The following is a 23,921-nucleotide window of genomic DNA, read 5'->3' on the forward strand; positions in this document are numbered from 1 at the left end:
ACTTTCACAACACCAGGAAGTTCCGCGCAGGACCGGAAGTAGCACTCGCGGAGTCCCGGGACTGGTGAGTCTTGGGAGAATCAGATTCCGGCCTGGGTAGCTGAGCCTTCGGTGGCGGGCTGTGGCAGCAAGCACCCTGATAGCCACAGGGCAGAGATAGGCGCAGAAAACCGGGTTGCCTCGAGATAGGATAGGGCTCTAGAGGGGCCGGGGCCCTGACTCTCAGGTTAACGACCTTGCCACCTGCTCTCTTCATTGTCCTGGAAAACGTCTGAAGTGGGACTGAAAAAAGGGGGGCGCAGTTTGCAGGCTGTGAAGTGGCCCTGCTAATGATACTTAAACAGCGCTGACTCTAGGCCAGGCACTTTTCCCCAGCGTTACGGTTAAATCTTGCAAGAACACTGTGAGCTGGAAACTGTTATTTCTATCCTTCAGAGGTGGAAACCGCAAACACCTTTGGCTCTGGGAGTCAGGCTGGTTTTAGAGTCTGTAAAAAGACATGGTGAAGTCATGTCTTCACCATGCTGGGCCGGCTTCCATTCTTGTTAATTGTGGCTTCAAGCTACGCAGCTTCGTTGTGAATGGGGAGTGTTTTGTTACCTTTAAGTCCTATAAATTTAACAGTAAATAGATCAACACCGCCGTGGTAGACCACTAGAGCTTCACTTTAGCCCTTGCTACATTTTAGAAGCGTCTGTAGAGCGGAGTAATTAGTATCAGGACCTGGAATCTGGAAATTGGAAGTAGTATGTGCTGTGGTGCTTAGTGCCTAAGTCGTGTCCGACTCTTTGTGGCCCCATGGCCTGTAGCCCACCAGTCTCCTCTATCCATGGGGATTCTCCAGGCGCAAATACTGAAGTGGGCTGCCATGCCCTCCTCCAGGGGATGTACCCAACCAGGGGTCGAACCCAGCTCTCCTGCATTCTCTGGCATTGCAGGCGGATTCTTTACCAGCTAAGCTACCAGGGAAGCCAGCAAGTGGTATAAGGACTCTTAGAAGATCTTCCAAGACCCCAGTTCAAGGGTTTGTGGAGGTTCTGCATCACTCCAAACCATATTTTGAATAAGTGCATTAAATATTAAATATTTTTTGTGTATTTGTTTGGAAGGAATGATGCCAAAGCTGAAACTCCAGTACTTTGGCCACCTCATGCGAAGAGTTGACTCATTGGAAAAGACTCTGATGCTGGGAGGGATTGGGGGCAGGAGGAGAAGGGGACGACAGAGGATGAGATGGTTTGATGGCATCACTGACTTGATGGACGTGAGTCTGAGTGAACTCCGGGAGTTGGTGATGGACAGGGAGGCCTGGTGTGCTGCGATTCATGGGGTCGCAAAGAGTTGGACAGGACTGAGCTACTGAACTGAACTGAAAAGTTTAAAAAATTGTTTCCGTGGTTAACGAGTTACAAGTATTCCAATTAAAATTTACAGTTGACTGCTTTCTTGCTAATTTGCATACCATGAAATGCTTTTCTTCAAAAAAATTTTCATAGATACTCAATTTAAGAATTGAGCTAACAGTGTTATCTTTTATATTGGATACAGATGTATAGAAGGCTTTGACTCTGCTAACAGAGTACCCTACATCTTCACCTCACCCACCTCTTGATTCTGGCCTTTGTATGGCACCAAGGTGTTTGTTCAGGGGCAGCGTCTCCTGCCCCTTTCCTGCCTTGACCTTGCCCATTCACAGTGACCCACTTCTGCATCTCATGGTTCTGGCTACTGATAAACCACTTAATTTTTTATGTATGGTATCATTACTTTTTCTTGATAAAGCACCTTTTTTTTTGGCCATGCCCCACAGCTTGAGAGATTTCAGTTCTCCAACCAGGGATCGAACCCGAGCCACAGCAGTGAAAGCTGGAATCCTAACAACCAGGCCACTAGGGAACTCTCTGATAAAGCACTTTTTAATGTTAGTATATACCACCCTAACTCCAAATTCTGCTATCATAGGGGAAGGGAAACTGTATAGTAAGCATTTAGTGCTGGCCCATATTGGAGATACTGAGATACAGAAAAGATAGTTCCTATTCTCTGGTAGCTTTAGGGGAGACAAACAGGAATATAACATTAATTAAGAGAATGTCTGGAGCAAAAGGGGAGACACTGAAAGAGAAAGTTTGTCAAGAAAAGCTTTATTTAGAAAGTCGAAGTGGTCTTGGAAGGAAGTGTAATATCTAGAGAAATGGAGAAGGATGGTTGAAGTAAGGGTGAGAAGACTAAGAACAAAGGGTGTGGGGGGGACAGGGAGGAGGGGATGAATGTAATTGTGTGTTATGTACCAGGCTTGTGCACTGGAGAAGGGAATGGCTACCCACTCCAGTATTCTTGCCTGGAGAATTCCATGGAAAGAAGAGTGTGGTGGGCTACAGCCCATAGGGTTGCAAAGGGTCAGACACAACTGACCAACACACACACACACACACACATACACACACTCCAGGCTTGTGCAAGGTGACTTAAACATATTAATCCATTTATTGACCTTGAAGTAAGTTATAGTATCTCTGTTTTGTAGATGAGAGAACAAGCTCAGAGCGCTTAAGTGACTTAACCTGTGATACCATGCCGGTAAATGATAGAGCCAATATTTGAACTTACGTATGGCTTCCCTGCTGGCTCAGCAGTAAAGAATTTGCCTGCATCGCAGGAGACGCAAGAGACGTGGGTTTGATCCCTGGGTCAGAAAGAAGCCCTGGAGGAGGGCATGGCAACCCATTCCAATATTCTTGCCCAGAGAATCCCATGGACTGAGGAGCCTAGCCAGCTGTAGTCTAGTGGGTTTCAAAGAGTTGGACACTACTGAAGCAGCTGAGTGGGCTTCCCTGATAGCTCAGTTGGTAAAGAATCTGCCTGCAATGCAGGAGACCCTGGTTCGATTCCTAGGTCAGGAAGATCCGCTGGAGAAGGGATAGGCTACCCACTCCAGTATTCTTGGGCTTCCGCTGTGGCTCAGCTGGTAAAGAATCTGCCTGCAATGCGGGAGACCTAGGTTTGAAGCAACTGAGTATGCATGCCATCACGTTTGGGTCTTTTTTAGTGTAACACTACAGCTCTTTTGCTCATATACTTTGCTGTCTAAGAAGGTTTGAGTCTGTGAAGTGTACACGTCCTCCATAGTCTGTGTTTGACTTCAGATACTCAGTTCTGCCTGACTTCTGCATGTTGTCATCTCGTGTACTCCTGATCGCCACGACAGCCCGCCTGGTCCATTCCCGGATCTACAGCTCTTCCCGTTCCTTCATGGATCTGAAGGCTCTCCTTTGCTCCTTGAACGACTTTGCATCCCTCTCATTTGCTGAGAGCTGGGACAATGTTGGATTACTGGTGGAACCGAGCCCACCACACACGGTAAACACGCTCTTCCTGACCAATGACTTGACAGAGGAAGTGATGGAGGAGGCGCTGCAGAAGAAGGCGGATCTCATCCTCTCCTACCATCCGCCTATTTTCCGACCCATGAAGCGCATCACCTGGAAGACATGGAAGGAGCGCCTGGTAATCCGGGCACTGGAGCACAGAGTTGGGATCTACTCTCCTCACACCGCCTATGACGCTGCTCCTCAGGGAGTCAACAGCTGGCTGGCTAAAGGGCTTGGTGAGAAGCCTCTTGTTCTTTCCTATCTAGTTTTTTCCCTGTCAGTGCTTTGAAATTTTATAGAATGTCTTTTCAATAGTGTTTTGACCTCTTTAGGGATGGGAACCATTATTCTGTTTTTATGTATTTTTAAAATAACCTTGCTGAAACCTGACAATTAAATTATATTTGAAAATGAAATTTTATTCTTATTGAATAAAGACCACATGGGAAATCTTCATTTTTGGCTGAGCTTTGAGATTCCTTACTCAAGTGGCACAGTGCCTAGCACTCAGGCACTCCAGAAAAGCCTGTTGAATTGAATCGAAAGCTCAGGCCTCTCCAGAATATACTTCATATATCAGGCAGATAGTTTCACTGGATTAGTCCTTATGCCCAGCACAATGAGAGAATTCACTGTATGTGCTTTTAGCTTTATTTTTGGTAAGCCTTTTTAGTTTCCTTGTGCTGGGCTGAAGCTTCTGTGATGATATAATCTGGATTAGTGTGGTCAAGTGGATTATGAGCTTTGTGACCTGAATCATAGTTTACACAAGTAAATTTAGTAAGCAGTCTCAATTCTATATGTCATCAGAAATTCATGAGTCAATCTTGTCCAACTTTCTGTGATATTTAAGAGTCTTCTGGAAAATAGTTCTGAAAAGAAATATGATTCTGTATGACAATACAAAATCCTTAGGTTATGGGGACTATTGGGTGTATATGTAAGGACCATGTTGTGTGTGTTTATTATAGAAGCATCTAAGAATGAATCCTTTAAAGAATACTCATTTCTTACAGTAGTAGTTTTTAATTTAAAAAAAAAAACCCACAAAATCTCTTTTAACTCCTGACAATTTTTTTTCTAGGTGTTTGCACCTCCAGGCCCATCCATCCTTCCAAAGCTCCTGACTACCCCACAGAGGGAACTCACAGAGTAGAATTCAGTGTTACCCATACCCAAGACCTGGACAAAGTCGTTTCCGCACTGAAAGAAATTGCAGGTGTATCTGTGACTTCTTTTTCTGCTAGGTACAATATATTTTCCTCTTTTTGTGTATATATTAAGAATCTTTCTTACAAATTCTATAACCCTGCTATTTAAGTTTACAACAAATCATTTTCCTCAAGTGGCATCATTTTCCTCTGGTAGGTTTACAAAACAGCATTCTTCTCATTTGCATATGGGTCCCTGAGGAGGAAAACTATGGGATCTTTTCAATACAATAAAAATGATAACGCTTGTTGACTATTTTCTATGCAGGAAGGACTAAACCACACATCTTACAGTGTTTCTAATCCTCCTGACAGTGTTGAAAGGTATTTTTACTTTAGGGTATGTGGATAAACCCTAGTGATATACTGATAATATAGGTTTACTTTTATCAGTTCCCAGCAAATGATGATTCCCAAACACTTGAAAGGGAAAAAATACGTTAAAATGCCTCTCAGATATGCCAATCATTTATTTAATTAGGTCTGAGATACCAAAAAATGTTGGGACTAATTTACCCTGCTGCTGCTAAGTCACTGCAGTTGTGTCCGACTCTGTGTGACCCCATAGATGGCAGCCCACCAGGCTCCCCTGTCCCTGGGATTCTCCAGGCAAGAACACTGGAGTGGGTTGCCTACTAAAGCATTGTAAAAGACACATTATGCAGAGCTAGGACTTAATAATTATAAAAAAATCAAAGATAAATATAGTGACCTTTTAATAAAATGGAAATCTGTTAGCAGTAATCATGCCTTGGGTAAATCTCAACTGCCACTGTGCAAAGCTAAAATGGAAATCCATATAAGCTACACTAAGAATGACTCTTTGGTGAGTGGTTTTTACGTGTAGATACATTATACTAAAGCCATAGTAAATATCCTTTAATAGTATTGAGGGATTTCAAGATCCTTAAGGAAAATTATTTATAAGATTTTGCATAGATTTCGGTCATAGATATCTTTTACCATTCTGAAACACTGTGTAAATACTGAAATTAAAATTATACAAATAGAGCATGGAAACTTCAAACAATACCACAGTCCTCCTTGTCCCTTCTACTCAGTCCCAAGATCTTCAACTCGAGTTGTCTTTTCTTTTGTTTTCAGAGAAGTATCTTTCCAAACATGTATAGGGACATGAAGGAATGTATAGTTTTGTTTTAGTCATTTTTTTTTTTTAATTAAATGGTATGCTGTTTACTTGTCATAGTAATCTTTCCATGTAGATTTCTTATTATGAATGTACTATAATTTCTTGAAGCATTTTGCTTCCTAACTGGTGGACCTTTTAAAGAACTGATACACATTTAGTTTGGTTCCAGTTTCTCCATATTACAGGAGTATCTGGGACTTAACAATTAGACTGGGGACCAGGCATTGTTTTTGCTTCTTCTTTTCAAATCTCTGCAGATGGTTCCAGTGTTAAAATTATGCTTCCACATTATCTTGTAAGGTATCTTTTAGTTCTCAAATTCTGTGATTATATTTAGAGTTTATGATTAAATACAAAACTTTCTTGATGCTAGTTTTTTTGGAGAGGCTCTCAAATGTTCCTTTTTAAATTTTTTTTTGGCCGTGCCCCGTGGCTTTTAGGATCTTAGTTCACTGACCAAGGAGTGAACCCAGGCCCTGGCAATAAAAGCACCTAGTCCTAACCACTGGATGGCCAAGGAATTCCTAAGGGTATTGCTTTTTAAAGGGTGATTCAGGGACCCTCTGAATCATAAGCATAATGGGTGCTTTTGAAAAATGCATCACGTTGTTGTATGGCAGAAACCAATGCAAGATTATAGCAGAATTATCCTTCAATTAAAAATAAACAAAGACAAATGCAGATTTTTTTGCTTTATCCTAGATCTGTGTAATTAGAATGGGATTTGCCTGAGAGTCTGTCTGGGAAATTCTTGTATTCAATGATGTTTGAAAATTAACTTTTCTAGGGCTTTAAAACACTTGTTTGCCCCAGCCCCATTCATAGAGGTTCTGTTTCACTGAGTCTATAGAAGAGTCCAGCAGCTGTTATTTTAAGAAGCCAGCAGGAGATTTCTAATGCACGACCAGGACTAAGAACAGTTCTACAACAGAGGTTTCAAAGTGAGGTCCTTGGACCAGCACATCAGTGTCACCTGGAACTTGTTAGATAAATTCTCAGCCCCCACTCAGACCTACTAAATCAGAAACTCTGAGGGTACGGCCCAACAGTCTGTTTTAATAAGGCCATGAGATGATTTTGATGCATGCTAAAGTTTGAGAAACACTATTCTAGAAAATGGTTTGGAATTAAATCCTAAAGTCCATATAAATCTAATCTCCTATTACAGGAGGTTGTAAACTATGGATTATTTTGAGTACATAAATTTATATATACATATATATTTTAAATTTATATTGATTTGTTTATGTTTATCCTAAACCAAGTGACTTTTTTTTCCAGGGCTGATGATGAAGAACAAACACGGCTCAGTCTGAATTGTACTCAGCAAGCTTTGATGCAGGTGGTGGCTTTTCTTTCCCAGCATAGGCAGTTTTATCAGAAGACTGAAATTCTGTCACTAGAGAAGGTAATAAAAGATATCTTATGTTACAGTGCAGTTTTGTTTGACAAATTCATATGTAAAGTGTTAGTTCAACAGATTATTAACTATTGCCTAGAGCAGAAGCACACAGTGGTGATGAAAGCATGTTGGGCCCTGGAAAGTTTATTGAAAAAGGGAGATGGTTCAGGAATACAAAAATGTAGATATCTTAGTCCATTCAGGCTGCCATAACATGTTTGGACTTCTATAACAGAATACTATAGACTGGATAGCTTACAAACAACAGTAATTTATTTTTAACAGTTAAGGAGGAAGCAAAGTCCAAAATCGTGGCGCTGGCAGACTCTGAGTGTTGCCTGACGGGAGCTCACTACATGCTTCAAAGATGGTGCCTTCTCTCTGTGTCTTCACACAGTGAAGGGACTTGGGATCTCTCTGGAGCCTCTTTTCTAAAGCACTAATCCCAGTTGTGTGGGTTCCAACCTCATGATCTGAAAGTACCTCCCAAAGGCTACACCTCCTAATCTATAGGTTAGGATTTCATCCTGTGAATTTGAGGGGGCCGGAAACATTCAGACCATGATGGTACTTCTTCATGATGAGAGACTCAGTTACAGATTCAGTCTCTTATTTTATACCCTCTGCCTGGACCATTTTATTCCTTCCTTTAACTTGACATGTGGTGATCCCTATGTCTTTACTTCCTGTCTCAGGATGCTTTCTTAAGGTAAAAGATAAAATTAAAAAAAAAAACCAAACTGTATTTCCAGCCACTTTCTGAACATTTTCCACTTACAGATCTCACAAGTATTTAAAATCCAGTATATACAAAAACTGACCTTATCCACATACCATGGTTTTAAATACAAGTTTTTTTCTGTGTTATCGGTGACCCTAAGAGTTGTTTTATTTGCAGGTTTGCATAACCCTCCCTTTCTCCCGTACATCCAAGCCCTGCTGATTCTGTCCCTAAATGTACAAGATGTTTCTCCTCTCTGTTTGCTTTGCCACCACAGTAGTTGAAACGCTCATGTTCCCTCCCTTGGGATATAAGATGCAGTAAACTCCTGAGCAGGCACCTCCAGGAGATAGTCCAGGCTGTTCGGCTTAGAGTGTGTAGCCCTTCATGACCAGCGAGGACCCCTGTCGCCAGCTTCTGCTCCCTCCCCATGCCTTGCTCTGCATACCGGCTATACTGTCTGCTTTTAGATCTGCCCTGTGTGCTCTCTCATACCTTGGCACCTTTGTACATGTTCTCTCTGTTTAGAATGCCTCAATAAATAAATAAAAAGGAAAAAAGAAAAAAAATAGAATGCCTCACCACATCTCACCATATCTCTAACCCACCACCCTGCACTTGACATCTCTCCTTTCTTAACTCCTTTCTGGTTTGTCTTCAAGACCCAAGTCCTTGTAGAAGCTTATTTTACTCCCCTTACTTCAAGTATCCACCTTCCCCGCCGCCCCACCCCCCGCCCCCGCCATCACAACTCATCTATTTTGTCACTCTTTTGTGATCCCATAAAAAAATAGTACCCACCTTGGACTTCCCTGGTGGTCCACTGGTTAAGACTCCGTGTTTCCAATGCAAGGGGCAGAGGTTCGATCCCTGGACAGCGAACTAAGATCCCACATGCCACTCAGCCAAAAAAAAAATAGAAAAAGAAGAGAAGACTACCTTCTCAGGAGACTGAGCTCCTAGAAGTCAGAGAATGTTTTTGTCAGGTTTGCATTCCTAACTTTTAGCTTGGAGCTACTTAAAAAAAATTTTTATCTATTTATTTATTTTTGGCTGTGCTGGGTCTTCATTGCTGTGTGGGAGCTACTCTCTAGTTGCTATGCATGGGGATCTCATGGTGGCAGCTTCTCCCCTTGCAGAGCACGGGCTCTAGGGCCCAGGGACTTCAGTAGTTTTTCAACCCCCGGGTTCCAGAGCACAAGCTTAATAGTTGCGGTGCATGAGCTTAGCTGCCCTGCAGCATGTGGGATCTTTCCAGATCAGGGATCGAATCTGTGTCTCCTGCATTGGCAGGCAGATTCTTTACCACTGAACCACCGGGAAAGCCCTGGAGCTAGTTTTATAGCAAGCTCATAGTGCCCTTGTTTTATTGATCTCGGTATTTGCTCCTTGCTCTATGGAATTGTTTTCTAGGACTAATGATGTCCAGTTTTCCTAATTTCTGTTTCTCTATAGCCTCTCCTTCTCTGTACTGGGATGGGACGGTTATGCACACTGGATGAGTCTGTCTCCTTGGAAACCATGATTGAGCGAATCAAAAGCCACCTGAAACTATCTCATGTTCGCCTTGCTCTTGGAACAGGGAAGACCTTAGGTAAGTATGTCTTCTATATTTATCCAGCATACCTACTGATAATATTGGGCAAAAATGGAAACTTTTGGCTATATCAATATGATAGAAATGTGTTAGCAGCTCACAGAATTTGACTGGTTTACTTTATCGGTCAGAGTGTACAAGGTTATGCTGTGGTATACATCCCATCGGCCTAAACAAGATTTATTTCTCATTCACACTCCAGGTCCATCTCAAATCAGCAGGGGACTCTGCTCATTGTAGACAGGTCTTGAAGAGGGAGAGTCTTAAACTGCGGGTAAACATTGTAGTCTAGAAATGATACATATTCTGTTCAACAGATTGTTCAGAGTCAGTCAACCCAGGAAGAGCATCAAGTGCAGTCCTACCCCATTCCAGGAAGAAAGCTAGAAATCGTGATTGCTCCAATTACAATGCATGTCTTAAGTTTTACAATACTGGTGATAATTTATAGTGAGGTACTGCTATGCTCAGTGATGTAATTGACTGCGGTTTCTGAGTTTTGTAGCCACTGCCTTCTCTCTTGGCTTTCTCCTGCACTTTGGGGAACAGAAGGAACGAGCAGAACATTATTGGGCCCCTGCAGTGAGCCCAGGACTCTTCAGAGTGTGCTAAGTGTGTGTGTGTCCACTGCGAAGGCAACAGGTGGAGTGCGGTTGTTACGAGTGTGGAGTCTGATGCCGTGGGTCCATGCAGCAGTCATGTCTGCTGCATGGCTCTGACAGATGTGGCGGTGGTGGTATAATTCATGTGGCTGCCCACGTCAAGTGCAGTAAGTGCCAGCTATTCTTAGATGTCTCGGAAGTATTATTTTCCCTGTTGTATGGGTGAAAAAAATTGAGGTAACCGACTTAACCAAAATCCACAGTTGAATCAAACAACTCATGAGTGCTCATTTCCAAAGAAGGTGGGTGGCAGAGATGGAATAAGACTTCTGACCAGCTCCATTGCCCCTTTTTTGAAATGCAACTAATGAAGTGTCCATTCTAGGAATCTGAGTACTCAACACTTGTTGGATTTTGGCTTGAAAGTTTCTGTATTTCACTCTCCAGAGGATGCTCTTTTAGGAAAATACCATATTAAAAAAAAATGTCAATTAACAATGTTGTATTAGTTTTAGGTATACAGCAAAGTGATTGAGTTATACATACATCTATTCTTTTTCAAATTCTTTTCCCATTTAGGTTGTTACATAATATTGAGCAGAGTTGCCTATGCTAAATAGTGGGTCCTGGTTGGTCATCCATTTTAAATATAGCAGTATGTCCATGTCATTCCCTAACTATCCCTTCTCCTTACTTCCCCACTGGTAATTATAAGTTCGTTTTCTATATATCAACTATAATCCAATATAAAATCAAAAGTTAAAAAAAAGATATGTGTCAACTCCATTACATAGCATCCTCTGACTAGCCTGTTTAGTTCCTTAGCTTCCTTACCTGGGGACAGAGACAAACATGCCTACCTCTTACTGTTACCTGGAGACCAGGTAATTAATTGAGCAGCACTGTGGTAAACCCTAAAGCCTAGTGCTAATAGTGGTAAATACTATTCAGAGGTGCCTTATGTGGGCTTGCGCAACAGCGAGATTCTAAAGGAGTAATAATCTTGCTTTAGGTTAGCTCTGTAATACCAAGGAATAGTCTGTTTGCCTATATGAAGACATGTTTTATTATTTTTTGAAACTTTTTACACAAAATTCACATACCGTTGATAAGACTGAGAGAGAGATCTGTATTACGTATCGGATTCTTGGTACAGATTGTAATATTAATATGAAGGGGAATTGAAAAGTGTTGGTCTCTTGTTTTCTTTATCATGAAGAGTCCCCAGTCAAAGTCGTGGCTCTCTGCGCTGGTTCTGGGAGCAGCGTCCTGCAGGGAACAGATGCCGACCTTTATCTCACAGGTAGGACAGCCTTTGGACCTTTCTTGTACCCTTTTCTTGATACCCTTTTCTTGTGTATCCCTCCCCTACTTTTGTTCGTCTTTTACAAGGTAAAAATTAGCAGATTTTAGGACAGCATCTAACATACAGATGGATCTAATAAATGTTTTTTGAAGCTGAACTAGATAAAGAACTATGTCAAAATTGGGGACATACCACATACTTTGTGGAAGGAAAAAAAATCATCTAATAATTAGATTATCTAAAAAGTGATGTTCAGCATTTATTTAACCTATTCTGGTCCTAAACATGATTTCTCTCAGATTTCACGTAAGTTACTGGGACGCTTTTTACCTGTTGCCTTAGGTAGAAGATCGTTCCTCTTACTCGGCCCTGAAGGCAGTGATCACTTTCTTTCAGTTCTAGCTCCAAAATCTTTCTAATTGTACCTTTATCTCCGTCCAGACATCCCCTAGCTAAAGGACTTCATTAAGCCTCTAATCTTAATCTTCCACACGCTCCCCCAGAACTAACTTTCAGAAGTACGGATGTGACGGTGTATAATATTATCATGGCTGAAAACCCATCAGCGATGTCCTCCATGTGCCCTGGTGAAGCCGAACGTCCCACGTCCTCTTTCATGCAGTCTTGGCTCATGCTGTTTTCCCTGGCTAGGATGTCTTTGCTTTGCTCCTTTCGTATACTTCTAGTGATAAGCTCAAAGATGCCTCCCCTGAGAAGCATTTTCTTGACAGTGTCCGGCTCCTGCCCCTGATGATCATACCTTCCTCTCCCAATTCCTGTCACTTTTTTCTTAATCTACAATATGCACTTCTTTTGGACAGAAATTGTTTGACTCCCAGGCTCTGTACTCTGTCCTTGTGGTTAATACCTAATTGATAACAGGGCCCATTGTTCCTCCAAGGGAGTTGGAGGCACTTTGAACGCTGCTGTTACCAGCTGCATTTCTACCTCTGGGCCTCTTGAGGGTTAGGAGACAGGGGCTTAAGATTACTTTACCCACTTCTAAAACTAGACTCAATGGCCATCCCTTTGGCGTTACTAGACCTCTCCTGCCACCATACGCCCGTGCCTTATCATCTAGCATCCTCCCTTACAAAGGCTGCTGCACTCGAAATGATGTCATGTCTCTGAGAATAGGTGCAGCATCTTAGTAAGCCTGATGTATTGCTTTGAACCAATTAAAAGTGTATATGACCATTGTCTGTTTTCTTTTCCTTCCTTCTAAAGAAGCAAGGGTTTTATTTGGGGGGGGGCAGCTATTTATTTAATTTTTATTGGAGTATAGTGCTTTATAATGTTGTATTAGTTTCTGATGTACAGCAAAATGAATCAGTTATATGTATATTCACTCTTTTTTAGATTTCCTTCCTGTCTAGGTCACCTAAAATTTAAGATTTTTATAAGCCCTCAAATTTATACCAGATGGAAGTAAACTTTCAGTGTATAGACAGTTTAACATGTTATAACATGATGTTTCTATTTTAAAATTTAGCATTTTACTTTGAAGGAATTTTAGACCTATAGAAAAGTTGCAGTGAGAATAGTATAATCAACTCTTATATACTCTTCACCTACATTGAAAGTGAAAGTGAAGTCACTCAGTCGTGTCCAACTCTTTGCGACCCCGTAGACTGTAGCCAGCCAGGCTCCTCCATCCATGGGATTCTCCAGGCAAGAATACTGAAGTGGATTGCCGTTTCCTTCTCCAGAGGATCCTCCCGAACCAGGGATTGAATCCAGGTCTCCCGCATTGCAGGCAGATGCTTTAACCTCTGAGCCACCAGGGAAGCCCCACCTACATTACTGATGGCTGTTCTTTGCCACATTTGTACATTCTGTCTATAACATCATATATGTGTGTATATATTTGTGTATGCATAAGTATTAGGTTGGTGCAAAAGTAATTGTGGTTGACTTTCACACCAACCTCAATTATTTTTACACCAACTGCAGTTACTTTTGAACCTCAATTACTTTTTCATCAACCTGAGTTACTGTTACTTTTGCACCAACAATTACTTTTGAATCTCAATTACTTTTGTACCAACCACAGTTACTTTTGCACCAACCTAATATGTATTTATGTTTTCTCCCAAACCATTTATAAATAAATTACAGATAAGATGAGATTTTACAGATAAGATTTTACCTTCAAATACCTCAGCATTATATCTCCTAGGAGCAAGGACATTCCCTTATATGACCATGTTATAATGACCAAATTCAGGAATTTAACATTGTTAATTGATCAAAATTTATAGTATTTCTTGTTCAGATTGATGCCCAATTCTTTTTTAAAAATATAAATTTATTTATTTTAATTGGAGGCTAATTACTTTACAATATTGTATTGGTTTTGCCATACATTGACATGAATCAGCCACGGGTGTACATGTGTTCCCATCCTGAACCCCCCTCCCTCTTCTCTCCCCATCTCATCCCTCTGGGTCATCCCAGTGCACCAGCCCCGAGCATCCTGTATCCTGTATCAAACCTGGACTGGCGATTCATTTCACATATGATAATATACATGTTTCAGTGCCATTCTCCCAAATCATCCCACCCTCTCCCTCTCCCACAGAGTCCAAAAGACTGTTCGGTACATCTGTGTTTCTTTTGCTGTCTCTCATACAGGGTTATCGTTACCATCTTCCTAAATTCCATATATATGTGTTAGTATACTGTATTGGTATTTTTCTTTCTGGCTTACTTCACTCTGTATTATAGGCTCCAATTTCATCCACCTCATTAGAACTGACTCAAATGTATTCTTTTTAATGGCTGAGTAATACTCCATTGTGTATATGTACCACAGCTTTCTTATCCATTCATCTGCTGATGGACATCTAGGTTGCTTCCATGTCCTGGCTATTATAAACAGTGCTGCGATGAACATTGGGGTACACGTGTCTCTTTCAGTTCTGGTTTCCTCGGTATGTATGCCCAGCAGTGGGATTGCTGGGTCATAAGGCAGTTCTATTTCCAGTTTTTTAAGGAATCTCCACACTGTTCTCCACAGTGGCTGTACTAGTTTGCATTCTCACCAACAGTGTAAGAGGGTTCCCATTTCTGCACACCCTTTCCAGCATTTATTGCTTGTAGACTTTTGGATAGCAGCCATTCTGACTGGCGTGAAATGGTACCTCACTGTGGTTTTGATTTGCATTTCTCTGATAATGAGTGATGTTGTGATGCTCAATTCTTGATCACACACTGCATCTGTTCTAGTTCTCAACTTTGTTTTTAGAGCATTGGCATTTTTGAAGAGCATAGGCCATTTGCTTTTTTTGTATATCTCTCAGTTTGGAATGTCTGATTGTTTTCCATAAATAATGACTTTTTAAAATTAGTTTTTGTATCACAAAGCAGTATATACATGAGATAAACTCACACAGTTCCAAAATGTTAAAATGTCCTTCTTATATGGTTAGTTGGGGAAACAGAAAATGTCTTATCTAGCTTACTTTAGATGTCTGTAATCTGTGAGGCATCACTTTGAATATCGCTTCAGAGATAGGAAACCCCAGCCAAAAGACCATTTTCATCACCCTTCCTTTGAGCTTTACATATTAGGTCATAAAGGGTAGTATCCTAGGAAGACCAGTAGATGGCAAGCTTGCTCCTTGGAAATACAAATTATATACTAGTCCAGACAGCCAGACTTGTCTTTCCCAAAGCATGACTTCTAACTGGGCCGCTTAGTGCCTTTTTCTCCTTTCACTTTTTCTCTACTATTACTTAAATTAAGATATTTTAAAAGGTACTTGAGTAGAAACTAGTCCTTACAATGAGGGCTTCCCTGGTATCTCAAATGTTAAAGTATCTGCCTGTAATGCAGGAGACCTGGGTTTGATCCCTGAGTTGGGAACATCTCCTGGAGAAGGGGAATGGCTACCCACTTCAGTGTTCTTGCCTGGACAATTCCATGGACAGAGGAGCCTAGCAAGCTACAGTCCATGGAGTCGCAAAGGGTTGGACACGACTGAGTGACTAACACTTCATAATGAAATAATGTGTATTTGACTGGGGGAGAGTGTGAGGAATTGAAATTGAGGGCCTTTTTTTTTTTTTTTCTTTTCCTAAGACCTTTTTTTAATGCGTTTATGTCTTAAGTATATTTCAAAATTGTGGTTTTTATGGAAAAGCCAAATATTCTTGCTCCTACATCAGATTCACAAAGTGTTTTTTAAAAATTCAAAACATTTTGAGTTTTCCCAAAATCTTTCCACAAAAGATGAGATCCTCTTCTACCAGTAACTTCAGAATTTCTAGGCGTTTTGCCTGAGTCAAAGGAAGATATCTTGTTTTTAATTTAGAAATAACCTTAAGCTCATTTCATTCTTATGAATTAGACTACAGTTGATGCTGAGAATTTTGTTATTCACAAAGTATAAGGGGCTTCCCTGGTGGCTCAGATGGTAAAGAATCTGCCTAGAATGTGGGAGATCTGGGTTCGATTCCTGGGTCGGGAAGACCCCATGGAAAAGGAAATGGCAACCCACTCCAGTATTCCTGCCTGGAGAATTCGATGGACAGAGGAGCCTGGCAGGCTAGAGTCCATGGGGATACAGAGAGTCAGACATGACTGAGCTACTAACACTTCACTTTGTTTCACAAAGTGTAAATAAGTCTTTGGGAGGTAAGCGGTGGTCGTTTATTTTATTGTGGAAACCTTTTGAATGGGTGTTCCTACAGGTCAGTTCTGGTGGTATTAGATACTGTTGGATGTGTGCATATACCAAGGAGAAACAATTTGGAATTCTCAGTGGGATGGCCTCTCTTTTCAAATTGGAGGACATGTAAGAAACATGCATATAACTTTCTAAATTCATGTGTAAAGTTTTGCTGTATTACATTTGCTTCATATAGGATGAAAACTTGGTATTTCTGCTGTTGTGGCTCAGCACAGAACCATAGTCCACAGTTATTAGACTGTGTCTAATATTTAAATATTTGCTCTTTCCTTTGTTGGCAGGTGAGATGTCACACCATGATGTTCTGGATGCTGCTTCCCAAGGAATAAGTGTCATCCTCTGTGAACACAGCAACACTGAACGAGGCTTTCTTTCTGATCTTCGAGATATGCTGGATGCTCACTTGGAGAATAAGATTAATATTATCCTGTCAGAAACAGACAGGGACCCTCTTCATGTGATATAAGGCCTGCAGGAACAGCCAGATAACACAATACAGAAAGCAGGTGGCTCCCAGTGTGAATCCATAACATGAATCAGTGGGGTTGGTATCCTTCCAAAAGAATCTTAGAAGGTACATTAGCATTTCTGGTTTCTTAGTCTGCTTCTCCAGATGTTCTGTAGCTCAGAAGGTAAAAACTATAATGTAATTACCATTGAAGAATAAATATTATAAAGGACAAATTAAAGAATATACTGTGGAATATAAATTCATTATAAACTCTAGGAAATATGGAGTAAACCTGTTTATTTAACATTCTTGGGAAATAGCTCAAGTAATCATCTCTTTAACTCAGTTATAGATGGGATGTGTCATTCTAGATCTCTCTGTCCTTAGTTATTTTAAAAATATACCTTTTCAGAAAAGTATGTCTATATATGTATACTTTAAAAACTTGATATTAGCTCACCTATATCTAGGTAGTAACCTTTGGAGGGTGGTAAGGTCTGTCTTTCTGTTCCTGTTCCTAGATCACTGATCTCCCACTTCAATTTCAGAATCAGGATGAGATTTTGTTTTTTGGCCTTGAGCAAACTACTTAACCTTTGTCTCAGTTTTCTCATCCCATGTGGCATGTGGGATCTTAGTTCCTCGACCAGGGATCACACTAGTGCCTCCTACAGTGCAAGTATGAAGTCTTAACCACTGGACCTACATGGATGTCCCTCAGGATGAGTTCTGCTTTTTGTTGTAAATATACATGATCATTATTCATGTTCAGTTCAGTTCAGTCGCTTAGTCCTGTCCGACTCTTTGTGACCCCATGGACTGCAGCACGCCAGGCCTCCCTGTCCATCACCAACTCCTGCAGTTTACTCAAACTCATGTCCATTGAGTCGGTGATACCATCCAACCATCTCATCCTCTGTCGTCCCCTTCTCTTCCTGCCCTCAATCTTTCCCAGCATCAGGGTCTTTTCAAATGAGTCAGTTATTTGCATCAGGTGGCCAAAGTACTGGAGTTTCAGTTTCAGCATCAGTCCTTCCAATGAATATTCAGGATTATTCATGTAACTGTTGCTTTTTAGGTAACTCACCATTTCATTAAAGATTTTTAACTTTAAAAATAATACTGTTGAATACGTGTACAGTGTTAGTTTTGTGCCAGGCACTGTACTATGTGCTCTATAAACACTTTCAATCCCTTATATGCAAGTATATAGGTATTGTTACAACCATTTTAACTAATGAGGCAACTGAGACAGAGGTTATGTAGCTTGCCCAAGGCCATGTAGCTTGGAAGTGATGGAGTTAGGATATAAACTCAGTCTGGCTCCAGAGCCTATGTGCGTATTAATTGCAGTGGATCTTAATCAAATATGTTGATGGCAGGACTGATATAAGAGGTATGGAAGAAATCCTGAAGGGAAAATAAATCCGTCTTAACTGTGATCTTTTCTGGGTGGTATGATGAGAGGCTTTTCTTTTTAATGCTTTTATATTTATTTCCAATTTCTACAACTGAGCATGTTACTATGGTAATGGCAAAAGCAATCTTAAAATACTATTGTCTAAAAATGAGAAAGCATAGAATTTAATATTTGTAGGATCCTTTTCGTACCCACAGAAAAGGCAATGGCACCCCACTCCAGTACTCTTGCCTGGAAAATCCCATGGACGGAGGAGCCTGGTAGGCTGCAGTCCATGAGGTTGCTAAGAGTCGGACACAACTGAGCGACTTCACTCCACTTTTCCTACCCATCTTCTATCTCCTGGAGGATTTGGGATCCTAACTTTAAAATTATTCTTAATTTTTAAGAATACAGTGGTTCACCTGTAATACTGATTCACTACAGAAATAGCCAACAGGAGTGAGCCTTATGAAATGCTCCCCATTAAAAGTTGGAGGAGCCACCAGGAAAGGTGAGAGAACAGCTAAGTGTCAGAAGCCAAGAACTAGAAAGCTATGAGATGGTCAAGTTTGTCAAAGCAGAGAGAATGAGATAGCAGCTTTGAGAGACTATCTTAATGGTATTGGCTTCATTCATTCACTCATTGGTTGCTTTCTGTGTGCTGGACCCATAGAGATGTGGAGAGGATACGACAGAATTTGGTTAATGATGACAGTAAACTCTTAACTATGAAAAAGGCAGGCATAGCATTTACAGGGACGGTCTTCCGGGGGACAGCTTAAACACATGCACTAAGTAGAGAAACAGCAGAGCCCACTGAGAAAGCCCAAGTAATTAATTCAATATTGTCAGGGAGAAGGCAATGGCACCCCACTCCAGTACTCTTGCCTGGAAAATCCCATGGACGGAGGAGCCTGGTAGGCTGCAGTCCATGGGGTCGCTAAGAGTTGGACATGACTGAGCGACTTTACTTTCACTTTTCACTTTCATGCATTGGAGAAGGAAATGGCAACCGACTCCAGAGTTCTTGCCTGGACAATCCTAGGGATGGGGGAGCCGGATGGGCTGCCGTCTGTGGGGTCGCACAGAGTCGGACACAACTGAAGTGACAGCAGCAGCAGCAGCAGGGTGGAATGAAGGCAGGAAAGGTATGGCCCAAGGTGATGATGAAGAAATAGCCTGAGGCCAGTAGCTCTCAAACCCTCCTTTTTTGGTTACAGCACACTTAAGGTGTGGTATGATTTGACCTGTGACTCATGCAGGCAGACAGGATCTCGGAATTGACAGTTGTGGATTAAGCCCTTTGGGTAGAGTTTTAGGAGGGGTTAATGAATCAAACAGTTTGTTTATGATTGACACACTTATTGCCAAATAAAGAATGATATGACTGTAATACATTTTCAGCCTGCTTGCACTTCTGAATAACTAAAAATAATACCCCCAAACACATCCTATGTTATTTTTTTCTTCCTATGCAGTTTAAGAAAAAATAAAGTATCATTCAAGATTCCTTACTTTCAGCTGTCAAATTTTCCAGACTGTTAAAGATGCTGAAGTATGCAGGTGACCTAAATACTTCAGAAGACTTGAGGCCCAAGTGATACATGCCAAAATAATGAAAACTTGGTAATAAGTTTTGTTATGCTTAACGTTATATTTTTCGTAGCATTCGTTATTTCAAATTGACTTCATTCAACACATTAAGGATACTGTAATTTTTAATCTATTAAAACCTCAACTAGGTATTTCATATCACATCTTGATTTTCTCTCAGCTGCCTAGAATAGAGCTTTCTGCATGGTAAGTTCTCAAAAAACATGAATTAACATGGCTTAACAGCAATTTGAAAAATTAAAGTGTGGGAGAATCTCCCAAGGGAGAAATGAAATAATTACAAAAAGCCTGAGAAAGTCATGTACGTGACTATCCCTTGGTTTTTAGAAGACACACATCTGTAATGAGGCAGACTCTCATGACTTGCTGTCATCTCTGACAGCTACTCAGGACTAAGCCAAAAACCTGGAATGTAGAAAAACACATTCTGAACATGCTACTGGCTCCAGGTTTGGATCGACTGGAGCTGAAGTACAGTTGAGCCTTGAACATCGTGGGGGTGCTGACCTTCCGCACAGTAAAAAATCCAACTGTAACCTACAGTTGGCTCTGTGTATGCTTAGTTTCCCTTTTTACATCCGTGGGTTCAACAGACCATGGATCATATAGTACTGTAGTATTTACTACTGGAAAAAATCTGCACGTAAGTGGACCCACACAATTCAAATCTGTGTTGTTCAGGGTCAACTGTAGACTTCTAAAGTTTTGTTAGTAATTGTTTTAAGTTAAGCAAAATCTATAAACCCTCCCTCAAACTGCCTGATCTTTTATAAGAATGAAATATTAATGTATTAAAATGACAAATACAATACTAATAAAATGGCTAAAACAGGGCTAAAAAGGTACAGAGGATGCTGGACAGATATTTGCACTATGCAAACTTGGCATAATACTGAATTCCTTATGCAGAGTTCTAAATAATTATGCCAAGTTTGCATAATGCAAATATCTGTCCAGCATCCTCTGTACCTTTTTAGCCCTGTTTTAGTCATTTTATTAAGAGAAGCCAGAAGAATCTTTCAAGGTTTCAGGTCTGTTTAATACTGCCAGAAGCAAGTAACAGAAGTTTGGAGCCTTAGCAGTCAAACTGATAGAGCTTAAGCTACACTGATGTTGAAACAAGTTAGTGAAGAGCATATAATTCTGCCAAGATCATTATCAGAGCTGTAAGATGCACTCATAAAATTTTTGAAGCACTTCAAAATATTTTTAGTAAAAAAATAGCACTTTATGGGACTTCCCTGGCAGTCCAGTGGCTGAGACTCTGTGCTATTAATGTAAAGGGTACAGGTTCTAGCTCTGGTTGGGGAACTAAGATCCTACATGCTGTATTGCATTGCCAAAAGGTGGGGGGAAAAAAAGGTCCCAGAGAATCTGGGAGTTGTAAGTAACAAAACAGTACTATAAATGAAAAAAAAATTTCTATCCAAATTGCTTTATTACTAGTAGACTATTCACACATATTGCTTGCAAACAGTATAGACACAAAAAATATAAAAATAAACCAGTAGATAAATTTAAGGGCAAATGCAGTTTCACAGCAGGTCATTAAAGATTCTGTATACTTTCTTTATATTGTAAGTTATTATAAACTAAATATATTAAGCAAAAAGAAAAAAAAAGGTGCAAACCAGCAAGTATCATATGCCACCATTTGTGTTTTTAAAAGGAGAAATATAGACAATTACCCTTAGATGTGCATAGAATACCTCTGGAAGAATGCTTAAAATGCTGTCAATGGCTGCCTAAGGGACTAGATTGGGGAATGGTAAGGAAACTCACTTTTTACTGAATATCCTTTGGTACAATTAAAACATTTTTGAATCCTATTCATGTACAAATTTGTTTAAGTATTGATCAATAATTATGGTTAAGACTAACCCCTCTTATACATGGATTTAATATAAAATTACTTCATTATATGACATGAAGAAATTATTTAAAAAATTCTGAGCATTTTGGGAAATACTTTCATAAAAGGTGTTTACAAGATAAGAAATCAGTGAGAAATGCTGATGCAGTATATTATAGTGACAGAGAATTTAACTTCCAAGTATGAAACATTTCAGGGAGTATATAAAGACTATCTGCTGACTCCAGTGATCAAGGTTAGCCTTTTTTTCTTTCCTAAGAAAAAAGGGTTGTATATTTAGGAGGCTTGAAATTGTCACTTTAAGAAAAAATTGAACAAAAAAAAAAAAAGAAAGAAAAAATTGAAATGTCTTACAGTGAGTTTTAGGTGGGCCTACTTGATAGAGAAATCAAATTAACTTAAAGCCAGCCATTAATAAGCTATTCATCTGCATATTATTCAAGAAAAGAAAAAATGCATTGATATACAAGAATAATTAAATTTTTCTGTTGCCTTGGGAAAAAATGACTAAAATATAATTTCAGGATTGTGTTTCTCTAGCCTGGCTTCTCACTCATATCGTGAATGTGATGGCCTTAGCATTAGCTATCTCGAGGAGCATGATCTGTTATTGTTCATGTGCTTTCTGGGATGGGCGTACACCCTATACACTTATTACGTTTTTCCCACTTTCCCAACCGAATAGCATCATGCTCCTTCCTCTACCAGCATGTAGCCTAAATCCAAAAAGAGAAAGCTGAAAATCACCTACTTTCCCCCAGTCCTATACCTTTTATTAAGCCATTTCAGAAACAGTAAAAGGATGATCTGCCTACTCCATTATACGCTTCAGTTCTGACACGCAGAATAGCAAATAAAGCATTTACTTTATGCCACTGTCGGTAACTTTCACACTCTGGAACAAGCACATTTGCAAATACAGTGATAAAAGGCCCTCAAAAAAATTAGGAGCATCATCTCTGGTATAAAAGAATTCAAAAACATCCAGTTCCACAGTTCCCTGAGCACACTGTTCCTTCAGCAAGAAGTCTCCAGAGAGGTAATGAATGAAAGGCACGTTTTCTCCAATTTGAGGACTGCTGCATAGTACTCGGATGGTATACCAGCCAGGCTAATCCCGGTTCTAGGTGATGACATTACCCCTCCCCATTTAAGATCTGTACACTGATGAGTCTAATGTTGGATGTAAACACAACACTTTAGAGGAGTGGCAGCTGGGGTATAACTCTTCCACAGAAGATTCCAAGAGTACAGGAGTGCTTTACGACTCCTCTTCTTCCTTTTCCAGGAAATCAGTCAGTATTCCATTGTCAACAGGAATTAATAAATATTCCACTCCATCAGTTCCCTAAAAGATGTGAGAATACCTGAATGTTAGTCATTCGTAAGAAATGTATTTGAAATATACATTTATTTGAAATGTTAAACAAAAAATGGACTTGATTTCATTAATACTTTACCTGAATAAAGAAATATAAAAGACAAGGGCAGCCAAGGGACACACAGGGATATATAGCTATTAAATACACTGAGTTTATAGTTAAACCACTTTATAGTGGAAAAGACGACTAAGGAATGAGACGGTGGGTATTTCCTGCTCTTTCTAAAACACTACACCACTGATACCTCTGTTCATTTATTCCCTTTTTAACTGGATCCTTCCTATTGGCTACAGGTTCAGGTATCTCCAATTTCAAAACAACCCTCACTAGACTCCTCATTTCTCTGCAACCATCATAAACCCATGGCACCTTTCCAGAAGAGCTGTCTATAAATGGTGATCTCCATTTCCTCACTTTCCACTCAACCCAAGCCAACCGACCTGCCGCCATCACTATCATGTCACACCAAGAGAGCTTTTGGTTAGGCCGCCAAGGAGTCCCATTTTCCTAGATTCACTATGCATCTTCCGTCTTTGTCTTTTTGGCCTCTCAGCAGCACCTGACACTGCTGGCCTACGAACGTGCTTCCCTTCTCGGCTTCTGTGACATCTTAGTTTTCTTCTTGGCTATCTGGCTGTTCCACCCCTGCAGGCTTATCTTCTATTTGGCCATTAAATATCACACTTCTAGGCTTAGTTCTGGGCCTTCTAATCTCACTATATGTTCTCTAGATTGTCTCACCAAGCCAGTTTCCATTATAATATATATATGTAGGAATCATAACCTTTTATCTCTAGCCCAGATCTTTTCTCTGGTATCTTGTCCCAGGAATCCAAATGCCCAGCTGACATCTCCACTTGAAAATGTCAGGAGAACCTCAACTGGAGTAAGTCCAAATATACTAAGACCATGAACTCATGCTCTATCTCCCCAAAATGTTGCTCTTTCAGCTTCTCATCCAGTGATCCCACCATCTCTCTGGCTAGGGAGGAAAAAAACAGGCCAGAAACCAGGAATCACTCTTGACACTCTCTTTTCCGTTGGTTCCCATATCCAGTCTGTCATCAGTTCTTGTTAATTTTGAGTCCCAACCACTTTTCTCTTTTTCACCTAGTCCAGAGTGCCATCATCTCACCCAGGCTACT

The 23,921-nt window shown here is 40.4% G+C and overlaps 2 protein-coding genes across 5 annotated transcripts in view; one reads left to right on the plus strand and one right to left on the minus strand.

The window, feature by feature from the left end:
* The first annotated feature begins 37 nt into the window (after positions 1-37).
* On the plus strand, positions 38-19,421 carry NIF3L1 (NGG1 interacting factor 3 like 1). The gene is made up of 7 exons (XM_012142189.4): positions 38-64; positions 3,147-3,607; positions 4,456-4,618; positions 7,014-7,140; positions 9,311-9,449; positions 11,274-11,357; positions 16,336-19,421. Exons 2-7 carry the CDS (start codon positions 3,172-3,174, stop codon positions 16,518-16,520), a joined length of 1,134 nt encoding a protein of 377 aa, XP_011997579.1. The 5' UTR covers positions 38-64; positions 3,147-3,171; the 3' UTR covers positions 16,521-19,421.
* A 1,519-nt stretch (positions 19,422-20,940) lies between these two features.
* The window catches only part of ORC2 (origin recognition complex subunit 2), a 37,185-nt gene continuing 34,204 nt past the window's right edge, over positions 20,941-23,921 (minus strand). For all 4 annotated transcript variants that reach the window (XM_042244948.1, XM_060410202.1, XM_015093484.3 and 1 more), the window contains one exon: positions 20,941-22,742. In XM_042244948.1, coding sequence (XP_042100882.1) covers positions 22,656-22,742 — 87 coding nt within the window. In that variant the 3' untranslated portion in view covers positions 20,941-22,655. The remainder of the gene's footprint in view (positions 22,743-23,921) is intronic.

Source organism: Ovis aries, chromosome 2 (assembly GCF_016772045.2).
Source record: "Ovis aries strain OAR_USU_Benz2616 breed Rambouillet chromosome 2, ARS-UI_Ramb_v3.0, whole genome shotgun sequence".
NCBI classification, from domain to species: domain Eukaryota; kingdom Metazoa; phylum Chordata; class Mammalia; order Artiodactyla; family Bovidae; genus Ovis; species Ovis aries.

What these genes read in the sequence shown, in the direction of transcription:
- NIF3L1 (XM_012142189.4), top strand. Translation starts at nt 3,172, where the DNA reads ATGTTGTCATCTCGTGTACTCCTGATCGCCACGACAGCCCGCCTGGTC. An exon ending in AAATTCTGTCACTAGAGAAG is followed by an intron (nt 7,141 to 9,310) that starts GTAATAAAAGAT and finishes GTTTCTCTATAG; the next exon opens with CCTCTCCTTCTCTGTACTGG. An exon ending in TGCCGACCTTTATCTCACAG is followed by an intron (nt 11,358 to 16,335) that starts GTAGGACAGCCT and finishes CTTTGTTGGCAG; the next exon opens with GTGAGATGTCACACCATGAT.